The sequence below is a fragment of the Cynocephalus volans genome, chromosome 2 (genome assembly GCF_027409185.1).
Source record: "Cynocephalus volans isolate mCynVol1 chromosome 2, mCynVol1.pri, whole genome shotgun sequence".
NCBI lineage: Eukaryota > Metazoa > Chordata > Mammalia > Dermoptera > Cynocephalidae > Cynocephalus > Cynocephalus volans.
The window spans coordinates 47,115,486-47,136,676 of record NC_084461.1 but is presented as its reverse complement, the minus strand read 5'-3'; the positions used below and the strand labels follow the sequence as shown (position 1 = coordinate 47,136,676).

The window sequence follows — 21,191 nt, the reverse complement described above, 5'->3', positions numbered from 1 at the left end:
CATGGTGTTTATTACTTGTCAGGCCCTGCTCTAAAAGCACACAGAATTAAATATTAACTCATTTTTTCCCTCACAACAACTTATGAGAAAGGTAGGTAGTGGTTGTAATCCTCATCATCATTCGCTCCATTTCAAAGATAAGGAAACTGAGGCCCAGAGAGGGTAACTGGCCCAAATTCACACAGCTGGTCAATTCAAGCTGGGATTTATAACCAAGCTGTCTGGCTCCAGAGTCTTTGCACTTAGGACAGAAGTGATGTTTGACCTTGACACCCCACACTTCTCACTGCCAGCCCCCAAGCAAGTATGCTTGTGAGCCTGCTGAAAAACAAAAACAAAACAGAAAAAACTACCATGGACAAATTAGGGAGCAACTACTCACTTTACAAAACAGTTTATTGTTATAAGTGAATCATTTTCAATAACAAGTTCCTCCTGGGACAGGTCAACTGGTTGAAAATCATTAATGACTTCCCGGAAATACCGTGACAGAGAAACCAAGCCAAGGGGTTAGGACCACCGCCAAATAAAAATCAATTAGAACTGAAAAGTATCTCTGGCATAATATTTACCTTAGTAGAAAAATACAACTTAAAATTACTTTTCTTATGCACATATTTTCCCCTGGACAATGGCTGTGCTTAGGGAAAAAACACACATGGGCTGAACTTGCCTCCCAGCCCTTCCAGTGCTCCCCTGGGGTCACTTGGCCCACAGTTCTCTTGTCACCTTTGGTAGTACTATCAGTTGGTTCAATCATGCACAAAGGTACAATACAGGTGACTACCAATTCAAAGGAATTGCATACAGCTCTGTTTCTTCTGGAAATACCACCTCCTAAAACCCCGGATGGTTGAAATGAAGGGGCTTTCCTGAAGAGGCACATACAGAAATGAAGCAAGGATGAAAGAACAAACTAAGGATGGTTTAGCACCACAGACTAACATCAGTGGGAAGCCACGACCCCATTAGGGCTGAAAGAGAACTGGAAGGGACAGTGTTATCAGGGAGCCCAGTGGGAGGTGGCTCTGCAGAGGAAGAGCCTCCCGGTGGGAGGGAGGCAGCCACTGCTAGACACTGCACTAGGGGAGGGCAGGAAGAAATGTCCCATCTCCCTCTCTTCTCCCCGCCGGTCTCCTGCCATTACCTCCCATTCCATCGGCAAGCGAGAGGGCAAGGAAACCCAGCTGAGGCAGTCAGCCAGCGCCAGCCCTCAGGGTACAGAGCAAAGCAGGAAAGAGTGGTGAGTACATCTGGAGGGCAGAGAATGAGAAGCACAATGTCTCTTTCAAAGGTAGGTAAACTGAGTCATTGAGAGGAAAATATGTTTCAGATCAGAAAAGGAAACCCATAGCCAAGATGAGGGCCCCACTTCCCTGTCTGGTCTCACTGATCTCGAGAAGCCTGAATGCCTGGAGAGAACATGAAATCTCAAGGACATCCTTTCCAACATGCAGTGGTATTACAGATGGCCCGCAGTGGTCCACATTTCTTTAGAAGTGGTGAGGGTGCGTGTGATCAGGATGACTCAGTGTTCTGCCTAGATTCACTAGAGAGGTTTTAATGAATCACTTGTGTGGGTGATGATTTGGGTGGTGTTATTCTTTCAGTAAACTCCCCCCACACAATAACATTGTGTCTATTTGATTCATGAAGGTGACTCATCTGAGGAAGTTGACCTGACCATGGTCTATCAGGCAGCATCTAACGGAGATGTCAATGCTCTGACTGCAGTGATTCGAGAAGACCCATCCATCCTAGAATGCTGTGACAGCGAAGGTGAGATACTCATGCATTTTGAATCCAGAATGTTCTGCTCTATCTTTTTAGAGATGGCCTTCAGAAATGAGCAATGTTAATAAAATTATATCTGACAGGCCACTTTGACATTGGAGGGACGAGGAGTATCCTGTTTGTGGCTATGTGCAGATACCTCAGTATTCCTATAAATAAGGGGGTTTTGTACACAAAGCTTTAAATTCTTTTACATCTCCTCTTATAATGAAGTCAGTTGGTCTGAGTTTGTTTCCGGTATCTTTGTATGAACTACCAAAGTAGACAGGCCAAGTAGTTAGAAAAGGGGAATAGAAAAACAGGATACTCTTGGTAGCAATGGATACTGAGAAAATGGGACTGTTAAAGTCAGAGAGCATGAACTTCTGCTTCTGGAGAGATGGAGTGCATGTACTTTTACCCCTATTCTTTCTGCTAAATACAACTAAAAACCCTGGACATTAAATATAAAATAAACATAAGACTCTGGAAGATGGAGAGAAAATGACAAACTGGCTAGGAACTTGGGGCCCACGGAATGACATGGTGGTAAGTTCCTTGGGTTTTCTTTTTGCCTCATATATCCCAGAGTTGGAGCCAAAGAATCTGGCAACCCAGAAATGTCAATAGGCACAGACAGACTCACGCCCAACCAAAAGCCTGCTCCCTCTAGACAAAGGACCCGGAAAGGAACAGCCTAGCAAGACTGAAAACTTTTCAGACAATAACAGCTCTACTCCAGCCAAACACCACAAAATAACTATGGCCCAGCCTCACCCTTTCCACCAAAAACAGAGTGGGGAACCTTGACCTCTACCCCCACCTGGTAGAAACTAGGCCCCCCTCTCCCTACATGCTGGGTGGTGTCAGATGAGGCCTTGTTGACAGTTAGGACTTTCACCACCACCAGTGGTAATGAAAAGTCCCCTCGCTCAGATGTCAATGGAAGCTGAGTAGGAAACCTGGACATCTAATCCCACTTTGCAATAATGAGGTGGTACCATTTCACTTCCCCTTCAGAGCAGTGCCAAAAAAAGCCAGCTTAAAATAGAAGGTTTAGGTAGGATCAGTAGTCTCATAACATAATACCCCAAATGTTCAAGTTTCAATACAAAACTACTTGTCATACTGAGAAACAGGAAGAGCTCAAACTGAATGAACAAAGACAATCAATAGATGCGAACACTGAGAAAACAGAGGTGAATTATCTGACAAAGATTTTCAAGTAGCCATGACAAAAATGCTTCAAGGAACAAACATGCTCAAAACATATGCAAAAAAAAAAAAAATAGAAATTCTCAGCAAACAATATAATAAATGTTATAAAGAAAAACCAAATGGGTATTTTTAGAGCTAATAAAAAAAAAGCTGTAATAATCATAATTAAAAACTCAATGGATAGGTTCAACAGCAGAATGAGGACAAAGGAGAAAGAATCAATGAACTTAAAAGAGGACATAGGAAATAGATCGTGTGAATAGCCCTATAACTATTAGAAAATTCAATTCAAAATTTTAAAATTCCAAAAAAAGTATACCTCCCGGCCCAGATGGTTTCACTGTAGATTTCTACATACTTTTAAAGACTAATCAGCATCAATTCTACATAATCTCTTCCAGAAAAGAGAAGAGGAGGAAACTCTTCTCAGTTATGTTTATGACTAATATAACCTTGATATTAAAACCAGACAAAGATGATATAAAAAGAAATCTACAGACCAATAGTCCTCATGAATATAGATACAAAAATACTTAACAAAATATTAGCAAATAGAATTCAGTAATATAAAAAAGAATTATACACCATGACCAAGTGGAATTCGTTCTAGAGATGTAACTCTGCTTAATATCTTAAAGTTAATGTAGTCCATCAAATTAACCGGCTAAAGAAGAAAAATCACATGTTCATATCAATCGATACCAAAAAAAGCATTTGACAAAATTTAATACACATTCATGATAAAAATTAACAGAAGAATAGGAATAGAGAGGAACATCTTCAATATGATAAAGAATATTTACAAAAAAAAAAAACCTAGAACTAATATTTTACTTAATAACGAAAGACAGAATGCTTTGCCCCTAAGATGAGGAACAAGGAATAGATGTCCACTCTCACCACTATATTCAGCATAGTGCAGGATGAGTGCAAAAAGCCAGCACAACAAGGCAAGAAAAGAAAAGACATGGCATATATATATTAAAAAGGATAAAATAAAACTGGCCCTATTTGCACAACTTGATTGTCTTCATAGAAAATTTTAAGGAACCTACCAAAACACCCCTACAACTAATAAGTGAGCTCAGCAAGATCACAGGATACAAGATCAATACAAAAACATAAATTGTAGTTCTATATACTAGCAATGAACACATGGACACCATTAAAAATACAATACCACTTAAAATCTCTCAATAAAAAAGAAATACTTAGGTATAAAGGTAACAAAACATGTATAGGACTGTATGCTGAAACTATAAAATAAATCAAGGCAGATCCAAATAAATGGAAAGACATACCATGTTTGTGGATTAGAAGATTCAATATGATAAACATGCAATGCTCTTCAAATTCCTACATAGGTTTGATGCAATTTGTAAAAAGAGGTGGCATAGTGTAGAGACCACAATTTCTATCAAAACCTCAGCAAGATTTTTTTAAGGATATAGACAAGATTATCTAAAATTTAGATAGAAATGCAAAGGAACTATGATAGGTACAAACAATTTTTAAAAAGAAAAATAAAGTGGAAGGAATCCGTGCACCCAATTTCAAGACTTATTATATAGCTACAGAAATCAAGACTATTGGCTGAGGGGTAGATACATACACCAATGGAAAAGAACAGAGACCTCAGAAGTAGACCTACCCAAATATGCCCAAGTGATCTTTGATAAAATTGCAAATGTAATTCAGTGGAAGAAAGATAGCATCTTCAGCAAATGGTGCTGGAGCAATTCAACACCAAGAAAGAAAGAAAAAAAGAAAGTAAAGAAGCAAGGAGGGAGGGAAGGACAGGAGAGAAGGAAAGAAAGGAGGGAAAGAGGGAGGAAGGAAGAGAGGGGAGGGAAGAAGGAAAGAAAGAAAAGAAAGAAAAAGAGAAAGCACACTCGACCTAACATGTTATACAAAAATTAACTCAATATATATTATGGAATTAAATGTAAAAGGTAAAACTAAAATTTTTAGAAAAACAAAAAGCAGAAGAAAATCTTCAGGATCAAGGGCTAGGCTAACAGTTCTTTGACTTAAGTCCAAAAGAGTCATCCATGAAAGGAACAATTGCTATATCTAAATTCATCAAAAAGTGAAAACTTTGCTCCTCTGTTAAGAGGATCAAAAGACAAGCTACAGTGTTGAAGAGTTTCCCAAATCCTTGATAACACATGGCATTTCAGACTTTTTATAATTACTAATCCAATATGTACAAAGTGGTTTCCCAGTGTTATATTAATATGCATCTCATGAAATTGTGAGATTTATAGTCTTTTTTATGTTTATTGGTTTGTTTTCTCTCTTGCTTGTACATATACATGTGCATTTTTTCTTTTACATTGTTTATTTTTTTGATTGAATTGTTGATGTTCTTTACTAAGTTGAGCTAATAATCTTCTTTGTTTTGTGAATAAAAATAATTTCTCCCAATCTGTGGCTTGCTTTTTCATTTTGTTTATGATGTCTTATGTAGTACAGAAAATTTTAATTTGACTATAATTGAATTTAATAGAATAGTTCTGTATTAGTCTGTTTCTGTTGCTTATAACAAAATACACGGAATTGGGTACTTTGTAAGAAAACAAAATTTATTGGTTACAGTTTATGAAGCTGGGATGTCCAAAGTCCAGGGAACACATCTGGTGAGGGTCTTGGTGGTGACTTCGGTGACGCACGGTATCACATTGTGAAACGGAAGAGCAGAGAGCAGAGACTAACCTCATTCACTCTCCTTTTAAAGCCCTCAGAACCTCGCCCCTGACCACCATTTTTGATCCATTCACTACTGCATGGTCCTACAATCCAATCACCTCTTCAAGGCTCCACCTTTCCATTACCGTAATAAGATTTCCCACCCTGTTAACAGTCACAGTGGGGGCTAAGTTTCGGTTACATAAAACTTGAGGGACACAATTCAAGCTTCAGTGAATTTTGGGGGGACATAATTCAATCCACTACAAGTTCCTTTATAGTTTGTGGTTTTTATGTCTTCATCAGTAAGACTTTATCAACCTTAATGTTACAAAGATATTCCTCTATATTTTCTTTTTAAAGATTAAATTTTGCTTTTTATATTTGGTCTCTAATTCATCTAAAATATATTTATGTATGATATGAAGTCTGGATCTAATTTTAATTTACCCCTTTTGTATAGCCAGTTGGTCAGCTCCATTTATTAAATATCTTTTCTTTTAATACTGATTTGTAATGTCACTTTGATCACATACCAAGTTCCCATATAGGTCTGAGTGTTTCCTGGACTCTCTTTTCTGTTCTGTTGATGTCTTAATTGTTTTAATTACCATAGCTTTATAATAAATTTTGTTGGTTAATAACACAATATCCCTCTCTTTGTTCTACTTTAAAATTATCTTGAATTTTTTTTTTTTGACACTCTACACTTCCAGGTAAATTTTATGATCCATTTTTGTCAAATTTCACAAAGGCTTTGTTGAATTTTTTTTATTGGAATTGCACTGAATTTATAGATTCATTTTCAGGAAACTGATAACTCTGCTATACTGAGCCTTCCCATTCAAATATGGTAAATCTTTTCATGTTTAGTTATTCTTTTGTGTCACCCATTAAGTTTTATAATTTTATCCACACAAGTTGTGTTCTTCTTCTGTTAAATTTATTTCTAAAGTACCTTCTTTTTTTATTGGTATTGTTTATTGTTACTTTTCTTATTGCTTTTGTTTATAGAAACACCTTTTCTTTTACATATTAATTTTATATACAGTAACAGTGCTGTACTCTCTTATTTGTTCTATTTTGACTTTTTTTATATTTTCTAATAGGACAGGTATATCGACTTAAAATAAATCTTAAAACCCAACTTGGAGATGAATCTTCTGTCACTCCTTCCTAAACCTCGGTTAGAGACATCTTAGCAAGATTATTTTAGAATTAAGAAATGTTTGTTCAGTAATCATTTGCTTATGCACTTCAAAATTGTTTTTAACATCTTTAAGGTACCAGGTACAGTGGTTGGTGCTGAGGATAAAGTGATAAGCATGAGAGATGTGGTTCCTTCTCCTTAGAATTTACAGCTTAGAAGAGACAAATTTTAAACAAATAATCACCCCCAATAAATACATAATTACAAAATATTAAAAACATTATTAAAGAAAAATAAAGGATGATGAGAGATTGTAACATGGGACCCAGTTTACAATGGAGGGTCAGAGAAGTGTGTTCTTGGAGGAAATTTATACGTAAACTAGGATCTCAAGATTGATATAAGTTAGCCAGACAGAGCATGTAATTTTATGAAAACAACATCTAGAAATTCTTTACCTTTATTTACTGAACATTTCAGATTCACAGATAGCTTCAATAGTTGCCTTTTGCAGCATGTCCTTTTTTCTCCTGATAGTTATAGCCACCACTGTTGATGGATGGATGGATGGAAGGAAGGAAGGAAGGAAGGAAGGAAGGAAGGAAGGAAGGAAGGAAGGAAGGAAGGAAGGAAGGAAGGAAGGGAAGGAGGGAGGGAGGGAGGTAAATTTTGCCACTATTTTAAGACATAGTACTTCATTGTTGCTTATACCTAGTACAGATGCCTGAAAGAGTATTAGAAAGGAGAGATTTGCAGAGGAATTGGGTTACCATCTGCAAAAGTTCAGTGAAAACAGCAGTCCCGGGATTTGCCCCTTCTGAGGGATTTCTGAGGGTCATAGCTTGCAGTTCATGTGGAGAATGGCATGAGTCTCCAATTAAAAGACATCTAAACAAGTCTCAGCTGGGCAAGGCGTTATGCCTGAGGCTTGGTTTCTTTGCCTAAAGAAGTGTGAAGCACATGCATTCTGCCTCACGAGGGTAGCTTGTTCTGACAGCCCTGCAACATGAATCAGCATGTGTAATTTCAACTCTACTTTTATTCAGGAGGAAAATATATAAAAAATCAAATGCCTCAGCCTGTATTTATTGTGAAAACAGGGAAGTATTTCAGTACAGGTGATCTCTTTTAGCAAGAATTTGTGCAACCCAGAGCTAGGCTACCATCACTGCCCTTTATCACCCACTAACTACCTCCAGTAGAAGTGTGCCGAACCTATCTGCCTGGCTGGAGTTGGTTTCCAAAGGTGCTTCCAGATCCTGCATTGTTCAAGCCCAGTCAGGATAAACATGCCTGTTATGCCCCAAATTAGGCTGAACCCCCAGGCAGTCATAAGCAATTTTTATCATCTACCCAAAATGTTTTAACCAACTAATTATTGTAAAATTGTAGAATATTTTTTAAAGGCCAAAAAAATGTGTAGTTTATAAAAATGTAGCAACAATCATCTTCATCTCTCTTCAGTCCCATACAGTTCAACAGCTAGGTCTGTTTTGCAAAGAGTAAAATAAATGAACAGGCAAATAAATCTTGTTAAGTCAAACATTTTTAAAGGCTGTTGAAATGTCTCCTTCCAGGATGTACGCCCTTGATGCATGCGGTTTCTGGACGTCAGCTGGACACAGTGAAGCTGCTGTTGAAGATGGGAGCCAACATTAACACACAGGACGCCTATGGCCGCACGAGTTTATGCCTGGCCACCTACCTGGTATCGACACATGTCTGTCACGGGGGCTAAGGAGCAGGGTGTGCTAAAGGTGTCATTATGGGGTCCTGCTTGCAGAAGACTGTTCTGGGATTTATGCAGCTGTCAATGGAAATAGCGCTTTGACGTTTACTACAATAATCTTCAACATTTATATCCCCACTTAGAATTGGTTCATGGACTTAAGTCATTTTGGATCTTCCTAACAATCTTCTAATATAGAAGTGGTATCACCATCAGAGAAACATTCTTTTCTGTCTTAACATCATCAGAATTTCCCTTGGGACATTTCTGGATGCACTTGGTATTTCCTCTAAGAAAGCTTTCCATGAGTAACCGGGAGAGGGTGGTAACACTCTGAAGATCCAGTTAACACCTATGGGGTAGGATTAGTTGAGTGCCAGCTTGAGGCTCAGGAATGTGGGCAACAATGAGATCTGGGAAGAGTGGAGGGTTAGGGAGTGGGGGAGACACACCAGGCTCTGAAGGGGCCACACCAAGCACAGGACTCAGTCCACAATCAGCACTCCTTTAAAAACTGTGCAACTGTGCAATGCCTATCCTCGCCACTGAGATTTCAGGGTGGCATTTTTGCAACACTTGAGCAAGCTTGGTTAAGCCTTATTGAAGATCCTCAAGCCTGTCTCTTTTCAAATCTTCCCTGCTATCCTTCTGGGAGGCCCCAGGGCTGCCCTGAGATCATGTCAAATAAGTTCTGACCACCATGTGGAGGTCATCATTCTTCTTTCTCTCCAATGAGGCCCCCAGCGTCTTCATCACGACCACCACTGCTGCTCATGCAGCATCTTGCATTTGCCACCTTCAGCATTTGCTATCACCAGCCATTGATGGTGGTATATCAACCCTGGACCAGTCCCACTGAAGGGCCCCCACTGAAGTAAAACACTTCCCTTCCCCAAACACCTCCCCTTCCTGCAATCCAGCCTAGACTGCAATGAAACATTGCCCAGTTCTCACAGAGATTTTCTTTAGTACCTACTTTTTCATTTTCTATTTAAAAGACTTCTTTCTAGGACTCACACACAAATCTGGGAAGAATTTTTCAATGTGGTCTACAGATCTCTCGTGTCAATATCCCTCAGGGTGCTTGTTTCAAATGCAGGCTCCTGGGGTACACCCTAGACCTCCTGAGTCAGAAACTCTGGGAGCAGGACTGGGCTAGTGGGGGGTGAGGAGGGCATGCAAGTTACACAAATTTCCCTGCCAATTTTTATGCCCACTCAAGTTTGAAAACCACTGGTCTGTGCATACTGGCTGATGTCCCACACCTCACACAGACATATTCCCATCGTCCTCCTGCCTTCTAGAACATGCCCTGATAAGTGCTCTTGCTACAGACTTTTTTGGTATCTGAGCTGTGGAAAAGAGAATATCTGAGTCAAAGGGTGGAAGAAGGAGATAGAAGTGACTTCTAAAGTTGACTGCCACTAACATACAGAATGTGGTGAAACCAAACTGTGCTTCTTGCAAAACTCTACAATTCAAAATTTCAAATCTCTTCAGCTAGACAGCTAGGCAAGGGGCTTAAAAGAAGTACTCCTCGAAAGCACAGTGAATAATGATGGGCACTTATGGAGCCTAGAGAGGTGACACCTTTCCAGACAACTCCTTCTAGGAACACATTCTAAGGAGCCACTTGAGGGGACTGTGCCTGCATGATACCATGTGGCACCACTTTCTTAACAATGCCCACACTCTGTGTGGCTCCCTTAGGCAGGACTCCTCCCTGGCTCTGCTGAGGCTCACTGGGAAGAGGTGGTGTCCTGGGGGTTGCACTGTGAAGCCCCCCACTCCCTCCTGGCAATGTTTGAATGCAAGTATTAAAGAGAAACTTGGCAAAAGGGGCACTCAGAAATTAAGTCTCAGTCACAGCTCCAAACTCAGTATGCAAATAAACTAATCACAGATGTGTGACCTTGAGCAAATCACATCACCTCTTTGTGCCTCTTTCCTTGTTTGTGAAGTGTAGTAAAATAATACCCTAAGTCTATCACAAGGGAAGCAGAAACGCATGAAATCAGCCAGTAGTACACAGTAAGCACAAAACTCATTTGTTGGTTCTGAAGAGTGACCAAGGGTTTCAGATATATTCAATGGTTGTAATTTTTTTTTTTTTTTCTGAACAAAAAAGAAGAAACCGCATGCACACACAGAGTTCCAGGAAATGTTGCAAAATGATCTTTTTTAAGTGTTTCAAACCTTTCTCCACCAAAAGATCTGCTTTTCAAAAACTGTAAATCTTTGGTAACTCTAAAATTTGTCTAGCATGCCTTTCTTTTGGGTCCCCTGGTCATTTTCCTTGTATTCAGAGAACTTGGTGACTTAGACATTAGTAACTAAAAACAGATTTAATACATTAGTAAACTATGAATCAAAACTGGCAATGCTAGAAAAATATCTGCTTCTACTTAAGATTTAGATATTATTGGTCAATTCTACAAAACCTTATTCAATATTAATTAAAAACTATGAATTTTGATGTACTGTTGTTGACAGATTTTTCTCCAGACTTTACAAAGCCAAAGGCTTCTATTCTTATCATTATTTTTGTTTCCTCTCCATGGATTTATTAACATTTTGATTTTTTATTGCTTCCAATATTACAATATGAGGAGGGAAATCTGCAGTCATCTTTCTGCTCTTACTGGATAATCTTAGGCTTAATCATACGCAAATGTAGGAAGGCAGGAAGCCTGCTTCTTAACAAAATAGAGAGTTATCATATTATTCTTCATAATCATAGTTTATCTATGTATATGTCTACTTATAATTGGGTGAGTAACCCAAGCAGTTCTGGATGAATGTGAGAGGCATTTTCCTCAGCATGCAAGCTAAACTTGGTTATCAGTAGGGATGGGTCAGTTAAAGTTGTATGGAACAGAGAGGAAGGGCTACTCTAAATTACACCTGCTCTTTAACAGGAAAGACAGTAGGAAAATGACCCAGCTGTAAGTGTGGACCAAGGAGGGGACACACATGGGATGTGGCAATATCACATCTCCATCTGGATGATTAGTAGACACCCAAAGTTTCTTGGGGAATGCATAGGTGGGTAAAATACAGCAATGGGGAACCTTTGGAGGGTGCTGGTGATACCTCCATATTTAGGGATTTATGCCATCAGCATCAGAAGGATTAGTCAATAAGGTGGTGAGTCCCAGCCCTTGGAGTGGGGCTCAGGCTTCTAGGCACTGTGAGGGGGACTGACTGGAATAAGAAAGATGCTGTCCTTGTGATTACTAGAAAAGGAACTTGGGATAGAGGACCAATGCTCTTTTATCAGACATAGATAAACTCAGGCATAGAATGGAGGGTGGGACTCAGAAATGACATAGGAGCCCAGTTTTTAGAATTGAACTGTGACATCCAGTCCGACCATTGACAGCATGATTTGGAGCTAAGCCCACAGAATGAGATGCTAGAGCTAGTTAATTACCTGCTATCACATGCCACTTTTAGCCCTGGGAACTGGCGCAGTCTGAGCATACAAGTGGAATACCAGTGGGTGGCTCTGGAAGTGGGGAGAGGAGACAGGAGAGAGAGTCTAGGGTCAGGGTTCATCTGACAGGGTGAAAGTCCGACAGAAAACTTGGAAATCTGCACCTCAAGGCCTCTAGCCTGTTGAGATGTCAAAATTGGAATTGTGGTCCTTAACCACTTCAGGTCAAATGGAACATGATTTTAGCCAAAGCAAGGAAGAAGAAAAAGCTAGAGCATTATTTGCTGGACTGTGCTATGCGGGCTTGTGTTATATAACAATGCGGTTGCACTTGCATTTCAGGGTTGGCTGGAAGGCTGTGTGAGTCTGCTCAGAAATGGTGCCAAGCACAATATACCGGATAAAAACGGCCGTCTGCCACTGCACGCTGCCACTGCTGAGCCTGACGTGAGGTAAGAGCCAGGTTCACAGGACGCTCAATCTGGGAGGCACCCAACTTGCATGAGAAGGTCAACTAATCATTTTCTCTATGACTGAGAAAAACAAAACCCATTCTTCTCTTTTGAAGTTGCACTAGACAGGGCCACAAGAAAAGACCCTGGAATAATCTTAAACTCTAATCTCATTCCCATCCTACCTCGATAAAACCTTTTTCTCCTAGTCTTTGATTTTGGAATTTATGTAGTCACTCATTCAATTAATCAGTCAGCCAATTATTGATTCTTTTTATTGAGCTCTCATTAAAGACCACTGTTCTAGTCCCTCGAAGTTGCATAGTAAGCAAGACAGTCTCTGACTTCACAGAGCTTACGTTCTAGTGAAGGAGTTAAGAGGTACACTAATAAGCAAATAAATAAGATCATTTCCAGTTGTAATGAGTGCTATGAAGAAAATCAGACAGGGTAAAAGAGCAACAACTGGGCAGAAAGGCTCTTTTCTGAACCCAGAGTCATGTCAGCGTGTGGGAGCTGAGAGGACGCAAAGGAGTCTGAGACAGAGAGATCAGCGGCTTAGAAGGAAAACCAGTGTATGCTCCTAGAAGCCATGTGAAGAAATATACATCAAAAAATTGAATGATCAAGAAGGTCACATTTTGTAAGACAATTAAGCAACCAAGGAAAAAGTTTTGCCCAGACCAAGGGTAGCTTCCCCATTCCTCTGTTTCTAAATGGTTCTCACTCTTCTGAAAACTCCTCAAAGCAGCTGGTAACAGCACTTCCTACTATGGAATTAGTAACACTGTGGGCTCTCCCTCCACCTCTGCTCTATGCCACTGACAGGAATTTAGCATTCCCCAATCCTAGGCCACAGGCCAGCACCACAGGGGGTGCATTCATTAGGCCTCACCCTCTGTACCACGTGTCCAGAACTAAAACCTAAATCTCTGTGGGGGGTGAGGAGACCAAGGCCGTAATCTTCCAGGTTGAGGGATAACAAGATTTCTTCATTTCAATTTCTTTTACAGTAAAGTAAAAGGGTTTGGGAAATTCCAGGACTATTCCCAAGGCTTGCCTCTTATTATCTTGGACTATATCCAGAAATAACAAAAAACTAGGATTTACCCAAAGCCCAACAAAACAAGGATGTTTAGAGAAGAAACAGTGTATCCAGACAGTTAACAATCAATAGACATTATAAGGGGATGACTCCCTTTTGATGAATTAGAAAAGAAAAAGAATGACTTTTCTAGACAATCCACAAAAATATTTAGTCACAATATCATGCTGTTTTTCCCAAGGGTGGTTAGGAAATAAGTTTATGGTTTACTCTATTTAATTGCTTCTACCTACCTCACTCAGAGTGGTCATTTCAAAATCTACTAACCGATTCTGAAAGATAAAAAGACTGCTTAAGATATAGTAATTACAGCTGTTGGAACAAGTAAAACCTGAAGCTTTGGTGTTTAACACAATAAAAACTTATTTCTGGGTTGTATAACATCCAGTGTAGGTGTTCCTGGATGGTGGATGGCTCCCCTCCACAAGGTGACTCAGGCACCCAAGCTTCTTCCATTCTGTGGCTACATCACCCCTTCGGATCACAGAATAGTCTTCATTCAGCCTTCAGATGGGAAAAGAGGGGTATAAAGAAGTCTCACTTATTTCTTTAAAACGTCAACCTACAAAATGACACAGTTCACTTCTGCTCTACATTCCATTAATAGGGATCAGTCATTTGGCCACATCTGAGTATAAGGAACTATAGGATATACGGTCCCCAGCCAGGAATCTACCTCCCATCAGTGACTCCAATCCATGAAAGGAGGATGTGGATTTCTTTTTTTTTTTTAATGTTTTGTTTTGTTTTTATTGGTTATGAATATTCATGGGGTACAAAGCAAATTGTCATCACTTGTGCCTAAAATGTGATGGCCAGATCCATCCTGGCAGCATGAGGACGTGGATTTAATTGAAAAGCTAGCCATCTCTGCCCTCCCATTGCACCTGAGGGGTGAACAAGGTCAATTGGTCAGTCAATTAGTTCATCCTATGAAATCACTGCAATAATAAATTGAAAGCCAATCCAGGTGTACTTCCTCTTTTGTGGATTCATATGTCTATTTCTCATTATGCCCAGAGGTGCCCATAGACTCTCTAGGATCTCATTACATTGCTCTGCCTGGCAAAACAGAGAGTTGTGGCTTCCCCATCTCTTGAAATTGTACCTTAATGATTCAGCCACCAACCTTGCATGAGTTAAAGGAAAATAAACATCCTTCGGTGTACTGATGACATAGTTTTATCGTCCTACAGGGAAACTTAGCTAATTCTGAAAGATAAAATCCTGTCTGAGATATGGTAATGCAAGTCCTTTTAACTAATAAAGCATGGCCTGACTTGTGGGTACTTCCTAATCCCACAACCGCAATGGGGAAGGCAGCCACCTTCTATTAGGCCTGTTGGACTGCTCAATTTTCCTAAGTGGACACAATCTTAGGCCAGCTTGGTTGACCACTAAAGCATATAGGTCTGCACATAACTTACAACAGTGATGATGATAATGATGATGACAAACCCATTGGTTATTTGTCATGCTCTGAGCAAAACTCTGAGCACTTTCCACATGCTGCCTCATCAAATCTTTACCACACTTCTATGTAGTAGGTAATATTTCTATCCCCATTTTACAGATAAGGAAACTGAGGCACAGGGAGATTACTTAATTGTCTTAGTGCATGTGTGAAGATAACCTGCCCACTGGGTCTGCTGTGCTCCTGAGACCCACTATTGAGGACCTTGCAGAATTTATTTTAATAGCCATATTTTGTCATTAAGCCCTTGGCCTGTATTGAGAGGCCATGTAAGAAACATCCATACAAAACTTACTGGCTCATTGTCCATTACAGCATCAAAAAAATCCTATATGAGAAAAATTTCCACTAAAGGAGGAATTGCTGTGCTTGTCCTGAGAATTTTTTTTTTTTTTTTCTGTATGGACACTGTGATTTATGATCGCACTTCTCTCTTTACGTATTTAGAAAATTCAAAACCCAATTGTATTCCATATCTGGCATACATGTAGGACTATAGCTCACATCGTCTTTATCCTGCCCTTGTTTTCTCTTTGTCTAGTTTCTTCTTTGTTATCTTGTTTTACTACATGTACCTGAAAACCACCTGAAATCCTTGCTTGGTTGAGGTAAAGGGTGGCCAGGAGTGCCTGCTCTGGAGTCAGAATGGCTGAGTTTCCATCGGGCCCCATCTCCTCCTGACCATATTATCTTGGGCAAGGCTCGGCTAGCTTTCTTCTCTTGAAAGTAGAAAGAATATAGTACTTACCTCATAGGAAAGTAGGCAGAAGAAAACAAGAAAATGTATGGAAGTACTAAACACGGTGCCTAGTATATCATTTGTGTTCAGAAAGTTAATATTATCACCATAATATTAATAATGATGATGATGAAGGAAAATAGATAGAAATGAATACCATGGATCAGCACTAAAGAATGACACCCGGCTACTGCCACTCCACCAGCTCTCTCTCTGGCCTTCTTCACCTTGGCACACACAGGTCCACAAAAAGCATGTACACATGCATGCACAGGTCTATGCACATGCAGTCCTCCATCCCGCTGGCGTGCACACACATTTACTGCAAAGGTTGTCAGGGTATGAGCAGCACTCACATTTGTGTTGGCCCTGGGAAACAGACTGCTGCTAGACTACAGAACCCAATCAGTATTAAACTCAAGCACTCAGCTCCCCCGTAACTCCCCTTGCTGCCTTTGTTAGTGAATACATGTCTGTATTTTCCCCTTATTCATACATACGGTGGCCTTGGGCTCAGGTGTGCATACTGGTTTTAAATCTGCATTTTTTTAATTGCAACCTAATTGATTATACATATCTCTGGGGTATAGTGTTGAATATCAATACCTGTGTGCAATCTGCTGACCCTTAGGTTTCCAGACAGCAAGCTCCTCCCGCATGGTGCTCACTCTAGGTTATTCAGAGGGAAGCCTCAAACTGAAGCTACTTATAAAAAAACCAAGGAGACACTTCAGTTAGCCCTATGCCTCCATAGGGATTTTGGTTCTCTGATGGAAACAATTCCTTGGCAAACCAATCAGTTCCAATCTACATCCTTAGCTAAACTCCAGCCCAGCCAGGATCAAAGCTGATGCAGAGGTGAGTGACGTATAATTATGAACACGAAAGCACACTGGGTTGACAAAAGCAAAGGAGCATGGGTTTCATCTCACAATTCTCCTTGCTGCTTTGAACCCTCTGCTTCTCAGCAGGCCCAGGTTTTCTCCCTTTCAGCTCCCAGCGGCTTTTCTTGCTCCCTTGGCTGGGACGTTCAGAGGGCGCCTGTGTGAAACAGGAGGCATGATCATGAAGACAAAGCTGCGAAGAGAACAGAGTCATGTTTGTACAATGCTGTGCATGCTGGTTTTGGAAGGCAAGCAGCAATTTCCTCTGAAAGCAGCCAAGGGGCTCTCTGAAGGTCTTTTTCGTGGTCTCCGTGGTTACCAGCAGATTTGTTTTTTTAACCCCCCTGCCATAGTTCCAGCAGTTCTGCCTCTTTTCATCGCTCTTGACTGCAGCCAGAGGGAGGAAGGAAATCATTTCCTTGGATCCTGCGCTCTAGTTACCAGGAGATGTGTTCTAACCTGTGGTGGATGTGCCACTCCAGCATACTCACAGCCAGGCAGCTTTGGGGACAGGAAGGGGAGACAGCTGGCTTGGGGACCATTTTTCCCACCCATCATGGGCAGGCCAGTTCCAGGGCTGGGAGAATTCTCAGGACCAGCAAAACAGAAAAGTATACAGAAGTATGTCGCCCCCAGATGCTTCTAGCTAATCTCTCTCTCTGACTTACCAATTACCTAATGGCAATCAAGGGAGAATCAGAAAATCATGGGTAGGGCTTTTTAAAATAATAATCATTATGTGGAACTTCTTATGGCATGTAAGCATTATTCTACGTGCTTTGTACACATTGATTCATTTAAAGTCTCCACAAATCCTTAGGGAGTATGTAATATGCTCTCTATTTTACAGGTAAAAAATGTAGGCACTGAGAGTTTCCTAGCTTGCCCAAGGTCACTGGCTGGTTGGTACAGAGTGGGGATTCTTACAGAGGCAGCCTGGCCCCAGCCTCTGTGCTCTTACAATCACACACTGCCTGTCTGGGAATGATTCTACTGGGCACCCAGGCCTGCTGTCCTGGTACCAGAGATGAGGTGGGCCTTACGCCACTGCCTTGGAGATCTGAGAGCAGGACGAAGTTGAACTGGTGCTAGTGGGGGCTGTGGAAGAAACACTCCTGGGCCAACAAAACGGGAGCTCTGAGAAAACAAAACACAGAGGTCTGCAAGTTGTCTGCTAATTGAGACAGATGTGGGACAAGTGTCTTGCAGATCACCTCTGTACTACAGAACAGCAAGGAGGCACCAGGCTGGAAACCAGACACCTGGTTCCTCAATCAGGCTGGATCAACAAGGCATTGCATGATGGCCTTGGCAATGTGGGCCTCAGTTTCTTTGCTCTTGTAAAATGTGTGAGAGAGAGAGAGAGAGAACACCTTTATCTGTAAATTTGTGTCATCAGGCAACATAGATTGGCATGTATCAATCAGGGTCAGGACAAGGAAATCATGGGATAGCAAAAGGAGGCAACTGAAGAAAGTCTAATTAAAATTAACCATCAAGAGATGATGATACAACTTCCCACCCCACCCCCACCTCTCCCAAGAGAGCAGGAAAATGTTGCCACCCTCTCCCCTAGGCCAACAGGGCCAAGGAAGGGAGCTGTTATCGAAACCTTCTGAGAGCTGTGGTGGGAGCTGCAGCTGTAGGAGAGAGGCCACCTGGGAGGAGCCGAGGCCTTTGGTGGAGAAATGAATCATTGCAAGGAAGAGAGCTGGCTCCCTGCTCCTCCTGCCAGCTCTCCCACTGGCCATCCACAGTGGGAAGTCAAGGGCAAGAGAGCTTGGATGATACCACTCTTATAGGACAGCCTTAGAGCAGACACCACAGAGAATGGACTTGAGAGGCAAAGAGAGAAATATCCACGTACGTGGCTCTTCCCACAACCTGGGAGCCCACCCAGGACAGGACAAGAGAGCTTGCTCTCCCACCCCCATTCCAATCCAGCCAGAGCCCCACTCCCCTCAAAGTGGTCACTCTGCTCTGGAGTGGCTCCAGGAGACCCTGTCTTGCTACAGATGACCTCAGTCTGTTCAGGGTTAACCGAGGATAACCACGTTGGACCACAGCCAGCTTCCTGCCTTCCCCTCCCACTCTCCCCCAGCTCTTCAGATAACAGGGGCTCTGAGATTAAACAATAGCCAATACTATGAGAGAAAGAAAGGAAAAAGGAAAGAGAGAATGAAGGACAGTCACCAGTTAAGCCCTGCCCCCATCCATAAAGCAGCCATAAGGGAAAATATATCCAGTGGTGAAATAATTACAAAGACAAAAAAGTGTCGACCAAAATGAATTATTTTTATAGCGTCTTCCTACCAGATAGAGGATGAGTCTAGAATTCAAAGAGCATAAGAGATGTACTACTTGCAGTCACAGCTATCGGTCCTTGAAAGTCTGTGTGGCAGGCACTTTCTGCCTGTTGTGTCATTTGATCCTCAACACCACTGATGTCACACACATGAGGATACAGAAACTCAGAGAGGTCACCAGCAGTGAGGCCAGAAGCAAATCTCAGCATTATCCTGGCTCCCCAAAAGACAGTGGTAAAAGCTGGATTTAAACCACAGGCTTCCTGGTTATTTCACCTCCACAGCAAACAACCAGAAGTCCATCCTTTGTGTTACTTGTACAACTAAGGCAATATGATCAATCCATCTTTCTTTTCTTCTATTCTGATATATAAATATCAGTTTAATACTTAGGTCTTTAGATGTCATCTAAGCTGAGAGACAATAAAACTTTGATTGGGGAAGAGACTAAACAATTTCAAATAATTCTTCCAAACATAATTTCTGAATTTCCTTCATGGTCTGCCTGTACACTATTCTTGATGAGTATCCATTGATAAATTCATTCAGCACCTTTATCAAAAGTTTCCAAACCTGGCTACTTACAAAAATTTCCAATTTTGAACTGTAGAAGCTGGGCTTCTCCCCAGACCTACTGAGTTAGAAACCCTGAGTATAAAGTCCAGGTCTTTGTGGTTTGTGGTTTTGAAAAATCTCCGCTAAGATGGAGCCAAGGTTCAAACTTCTAGGGTTAAGTGTTCTAGAAATAACATTTACTGTGTTCCACACTTGCTGTAAATGCTTTATGCATTTACAGCATAACATTTACAGCATAACTAGATGCTGGATTAGATAATTAGATAAGGATTAGATGCACTCATCTAATCCTCATACTGACCTATAAAATGTATACTTTTTATTGTCTCCACCTCACAGACAAGGAAGCTTAGGTGCAGGGAAAGTAAGTACTTGCCTGAGGTCACAGAACTAGTCAGTGGCAGGGCTCGGATGTGAGCCCAGGCAGTCTGGCTCAAGAGTTTAGGCTCCTAACCATTATTGTCAACTGCCTCTCTCACAAATGGGGTGTTGACCTCAGTCAACCGAGTGTTGGACCCAGGTGGAGTAAGAGCTTAAACTTGAGAATCGGTAATGGTCGTTTCACACTGATTACTGTCATCTCATGCTTAGATATTTGTATGTTTTACAAACAATGAGCAAAATGGTAAATGCTAACCACCTCATGGTATAATTTATGCATGTAAAAGGCATGACATATGTACCTAGGAGTGTAACTGTTTGAAACACTACAAGTTTATGTAAAATGAGTAAAGAATAAGCACTAGATGATTTTGGTTCTTAAAGTGCATGCGTAGGTGACACAGGCCTGGCAAATACAATGAGCCTACAGATTCACTTTCTCTATTCCCCTCAGCCCCTGCAGGAGCACTAGGATGGAGAGGAGGGGGAGAAAAAGACAGAGATATTCCTTACCTCTGCTTGCTTCTTTTCCATGGATCTTTTCCCCAGATGCATAGAAAAGGCTTCATCTTCATTTGGAGGCCACCAGCTGACTATATTTCTAATGCCATATTCTTATACCGATGCTAAGAGCACTGTGACTGTCTGCTCTCATGTGCCCCTTCTGTTTTTCCTTGCAGGCTCCTAACAGTCCTGTTGCAACAGTCGGATCTCGGTGAGATTAATCACCAGGACAGTGAGGTGAGTCTGCCCTCTCAAGCAACAGGTGCCATTTTGCATGTGAGGGTGAAAGGAAGGGCTTTTCTGGACCATGATGCTTCTCACAGAGGTGCAAGGAGGGACATGGAGCACATTTTGTGTTTCCACCCTGAAGGCAAGCCTGTGTCCCCACTATTAATCCTCAGGCAGAAATGTATCCCTACCATGGTATGGGTAGCTTCTAATAGGGAAGGACTTCTTTACATTAAGTAAGCATTTACCATACAACTGAAACTTTGTAATTTCCCTCTGGGCATTGAGAAATAAATATTGCTCTCTCCTGTCTTCTTGAGTCCCAGAAAGTTAGATGGTATTAACCTACAAAAAAAATGTAGAGAAAAATATCTCCAAATATGTTGAGTTTATTTGGGAATAGAAAATAGGATTATAATCCAGAATGCATACCATGGCAAGCCCCAAGTGCATTCAGTGAGGGAAGGATTCCAGAAAGCTTTTATTGCCAAAAAAGGGAGAGGTTCATGTAAGCTGCGTGGAAACAGCATTTATTAGGTTTGGAAGCT

General features: G+C 41.1%; 1 protein-coding gene across 1 annotated transcript in view; it reads left to right on the top strand.

Annotated features, from left to right (window-relative positions):
- The first annotated feature begins 1,655 nt into the window (after positions 1–1,655).
- The window catches only part of ANKRD55 (ankyrin repeat domain 55), an 80,060-nt gene continuing 60,524 nt past the window's right edge, over positions 1,656–21,191 (top strand). Inside the window, exons 1-4 of the mRNA XM_063087850.1 lie at positions 1,656–1,779; positions 8,407–8,537; positions 12,337–12,446; positions 20,592–20,652. Of these exons, the coding sequence (XP_062943920.1) occupies positions 1,686–1,779; positions 8,407–8,537; positions 12,337–12,446; positions 20,592–20,652 (396 nt within the window). The 5' untranslated portion in view covers positions 1,656–1,685. The remainder of the gene's footprint in view (positions 1,780–8,406; positions 8,538–12,336; positions 12,447–20,591; positions 20,653–21,191) is intronic.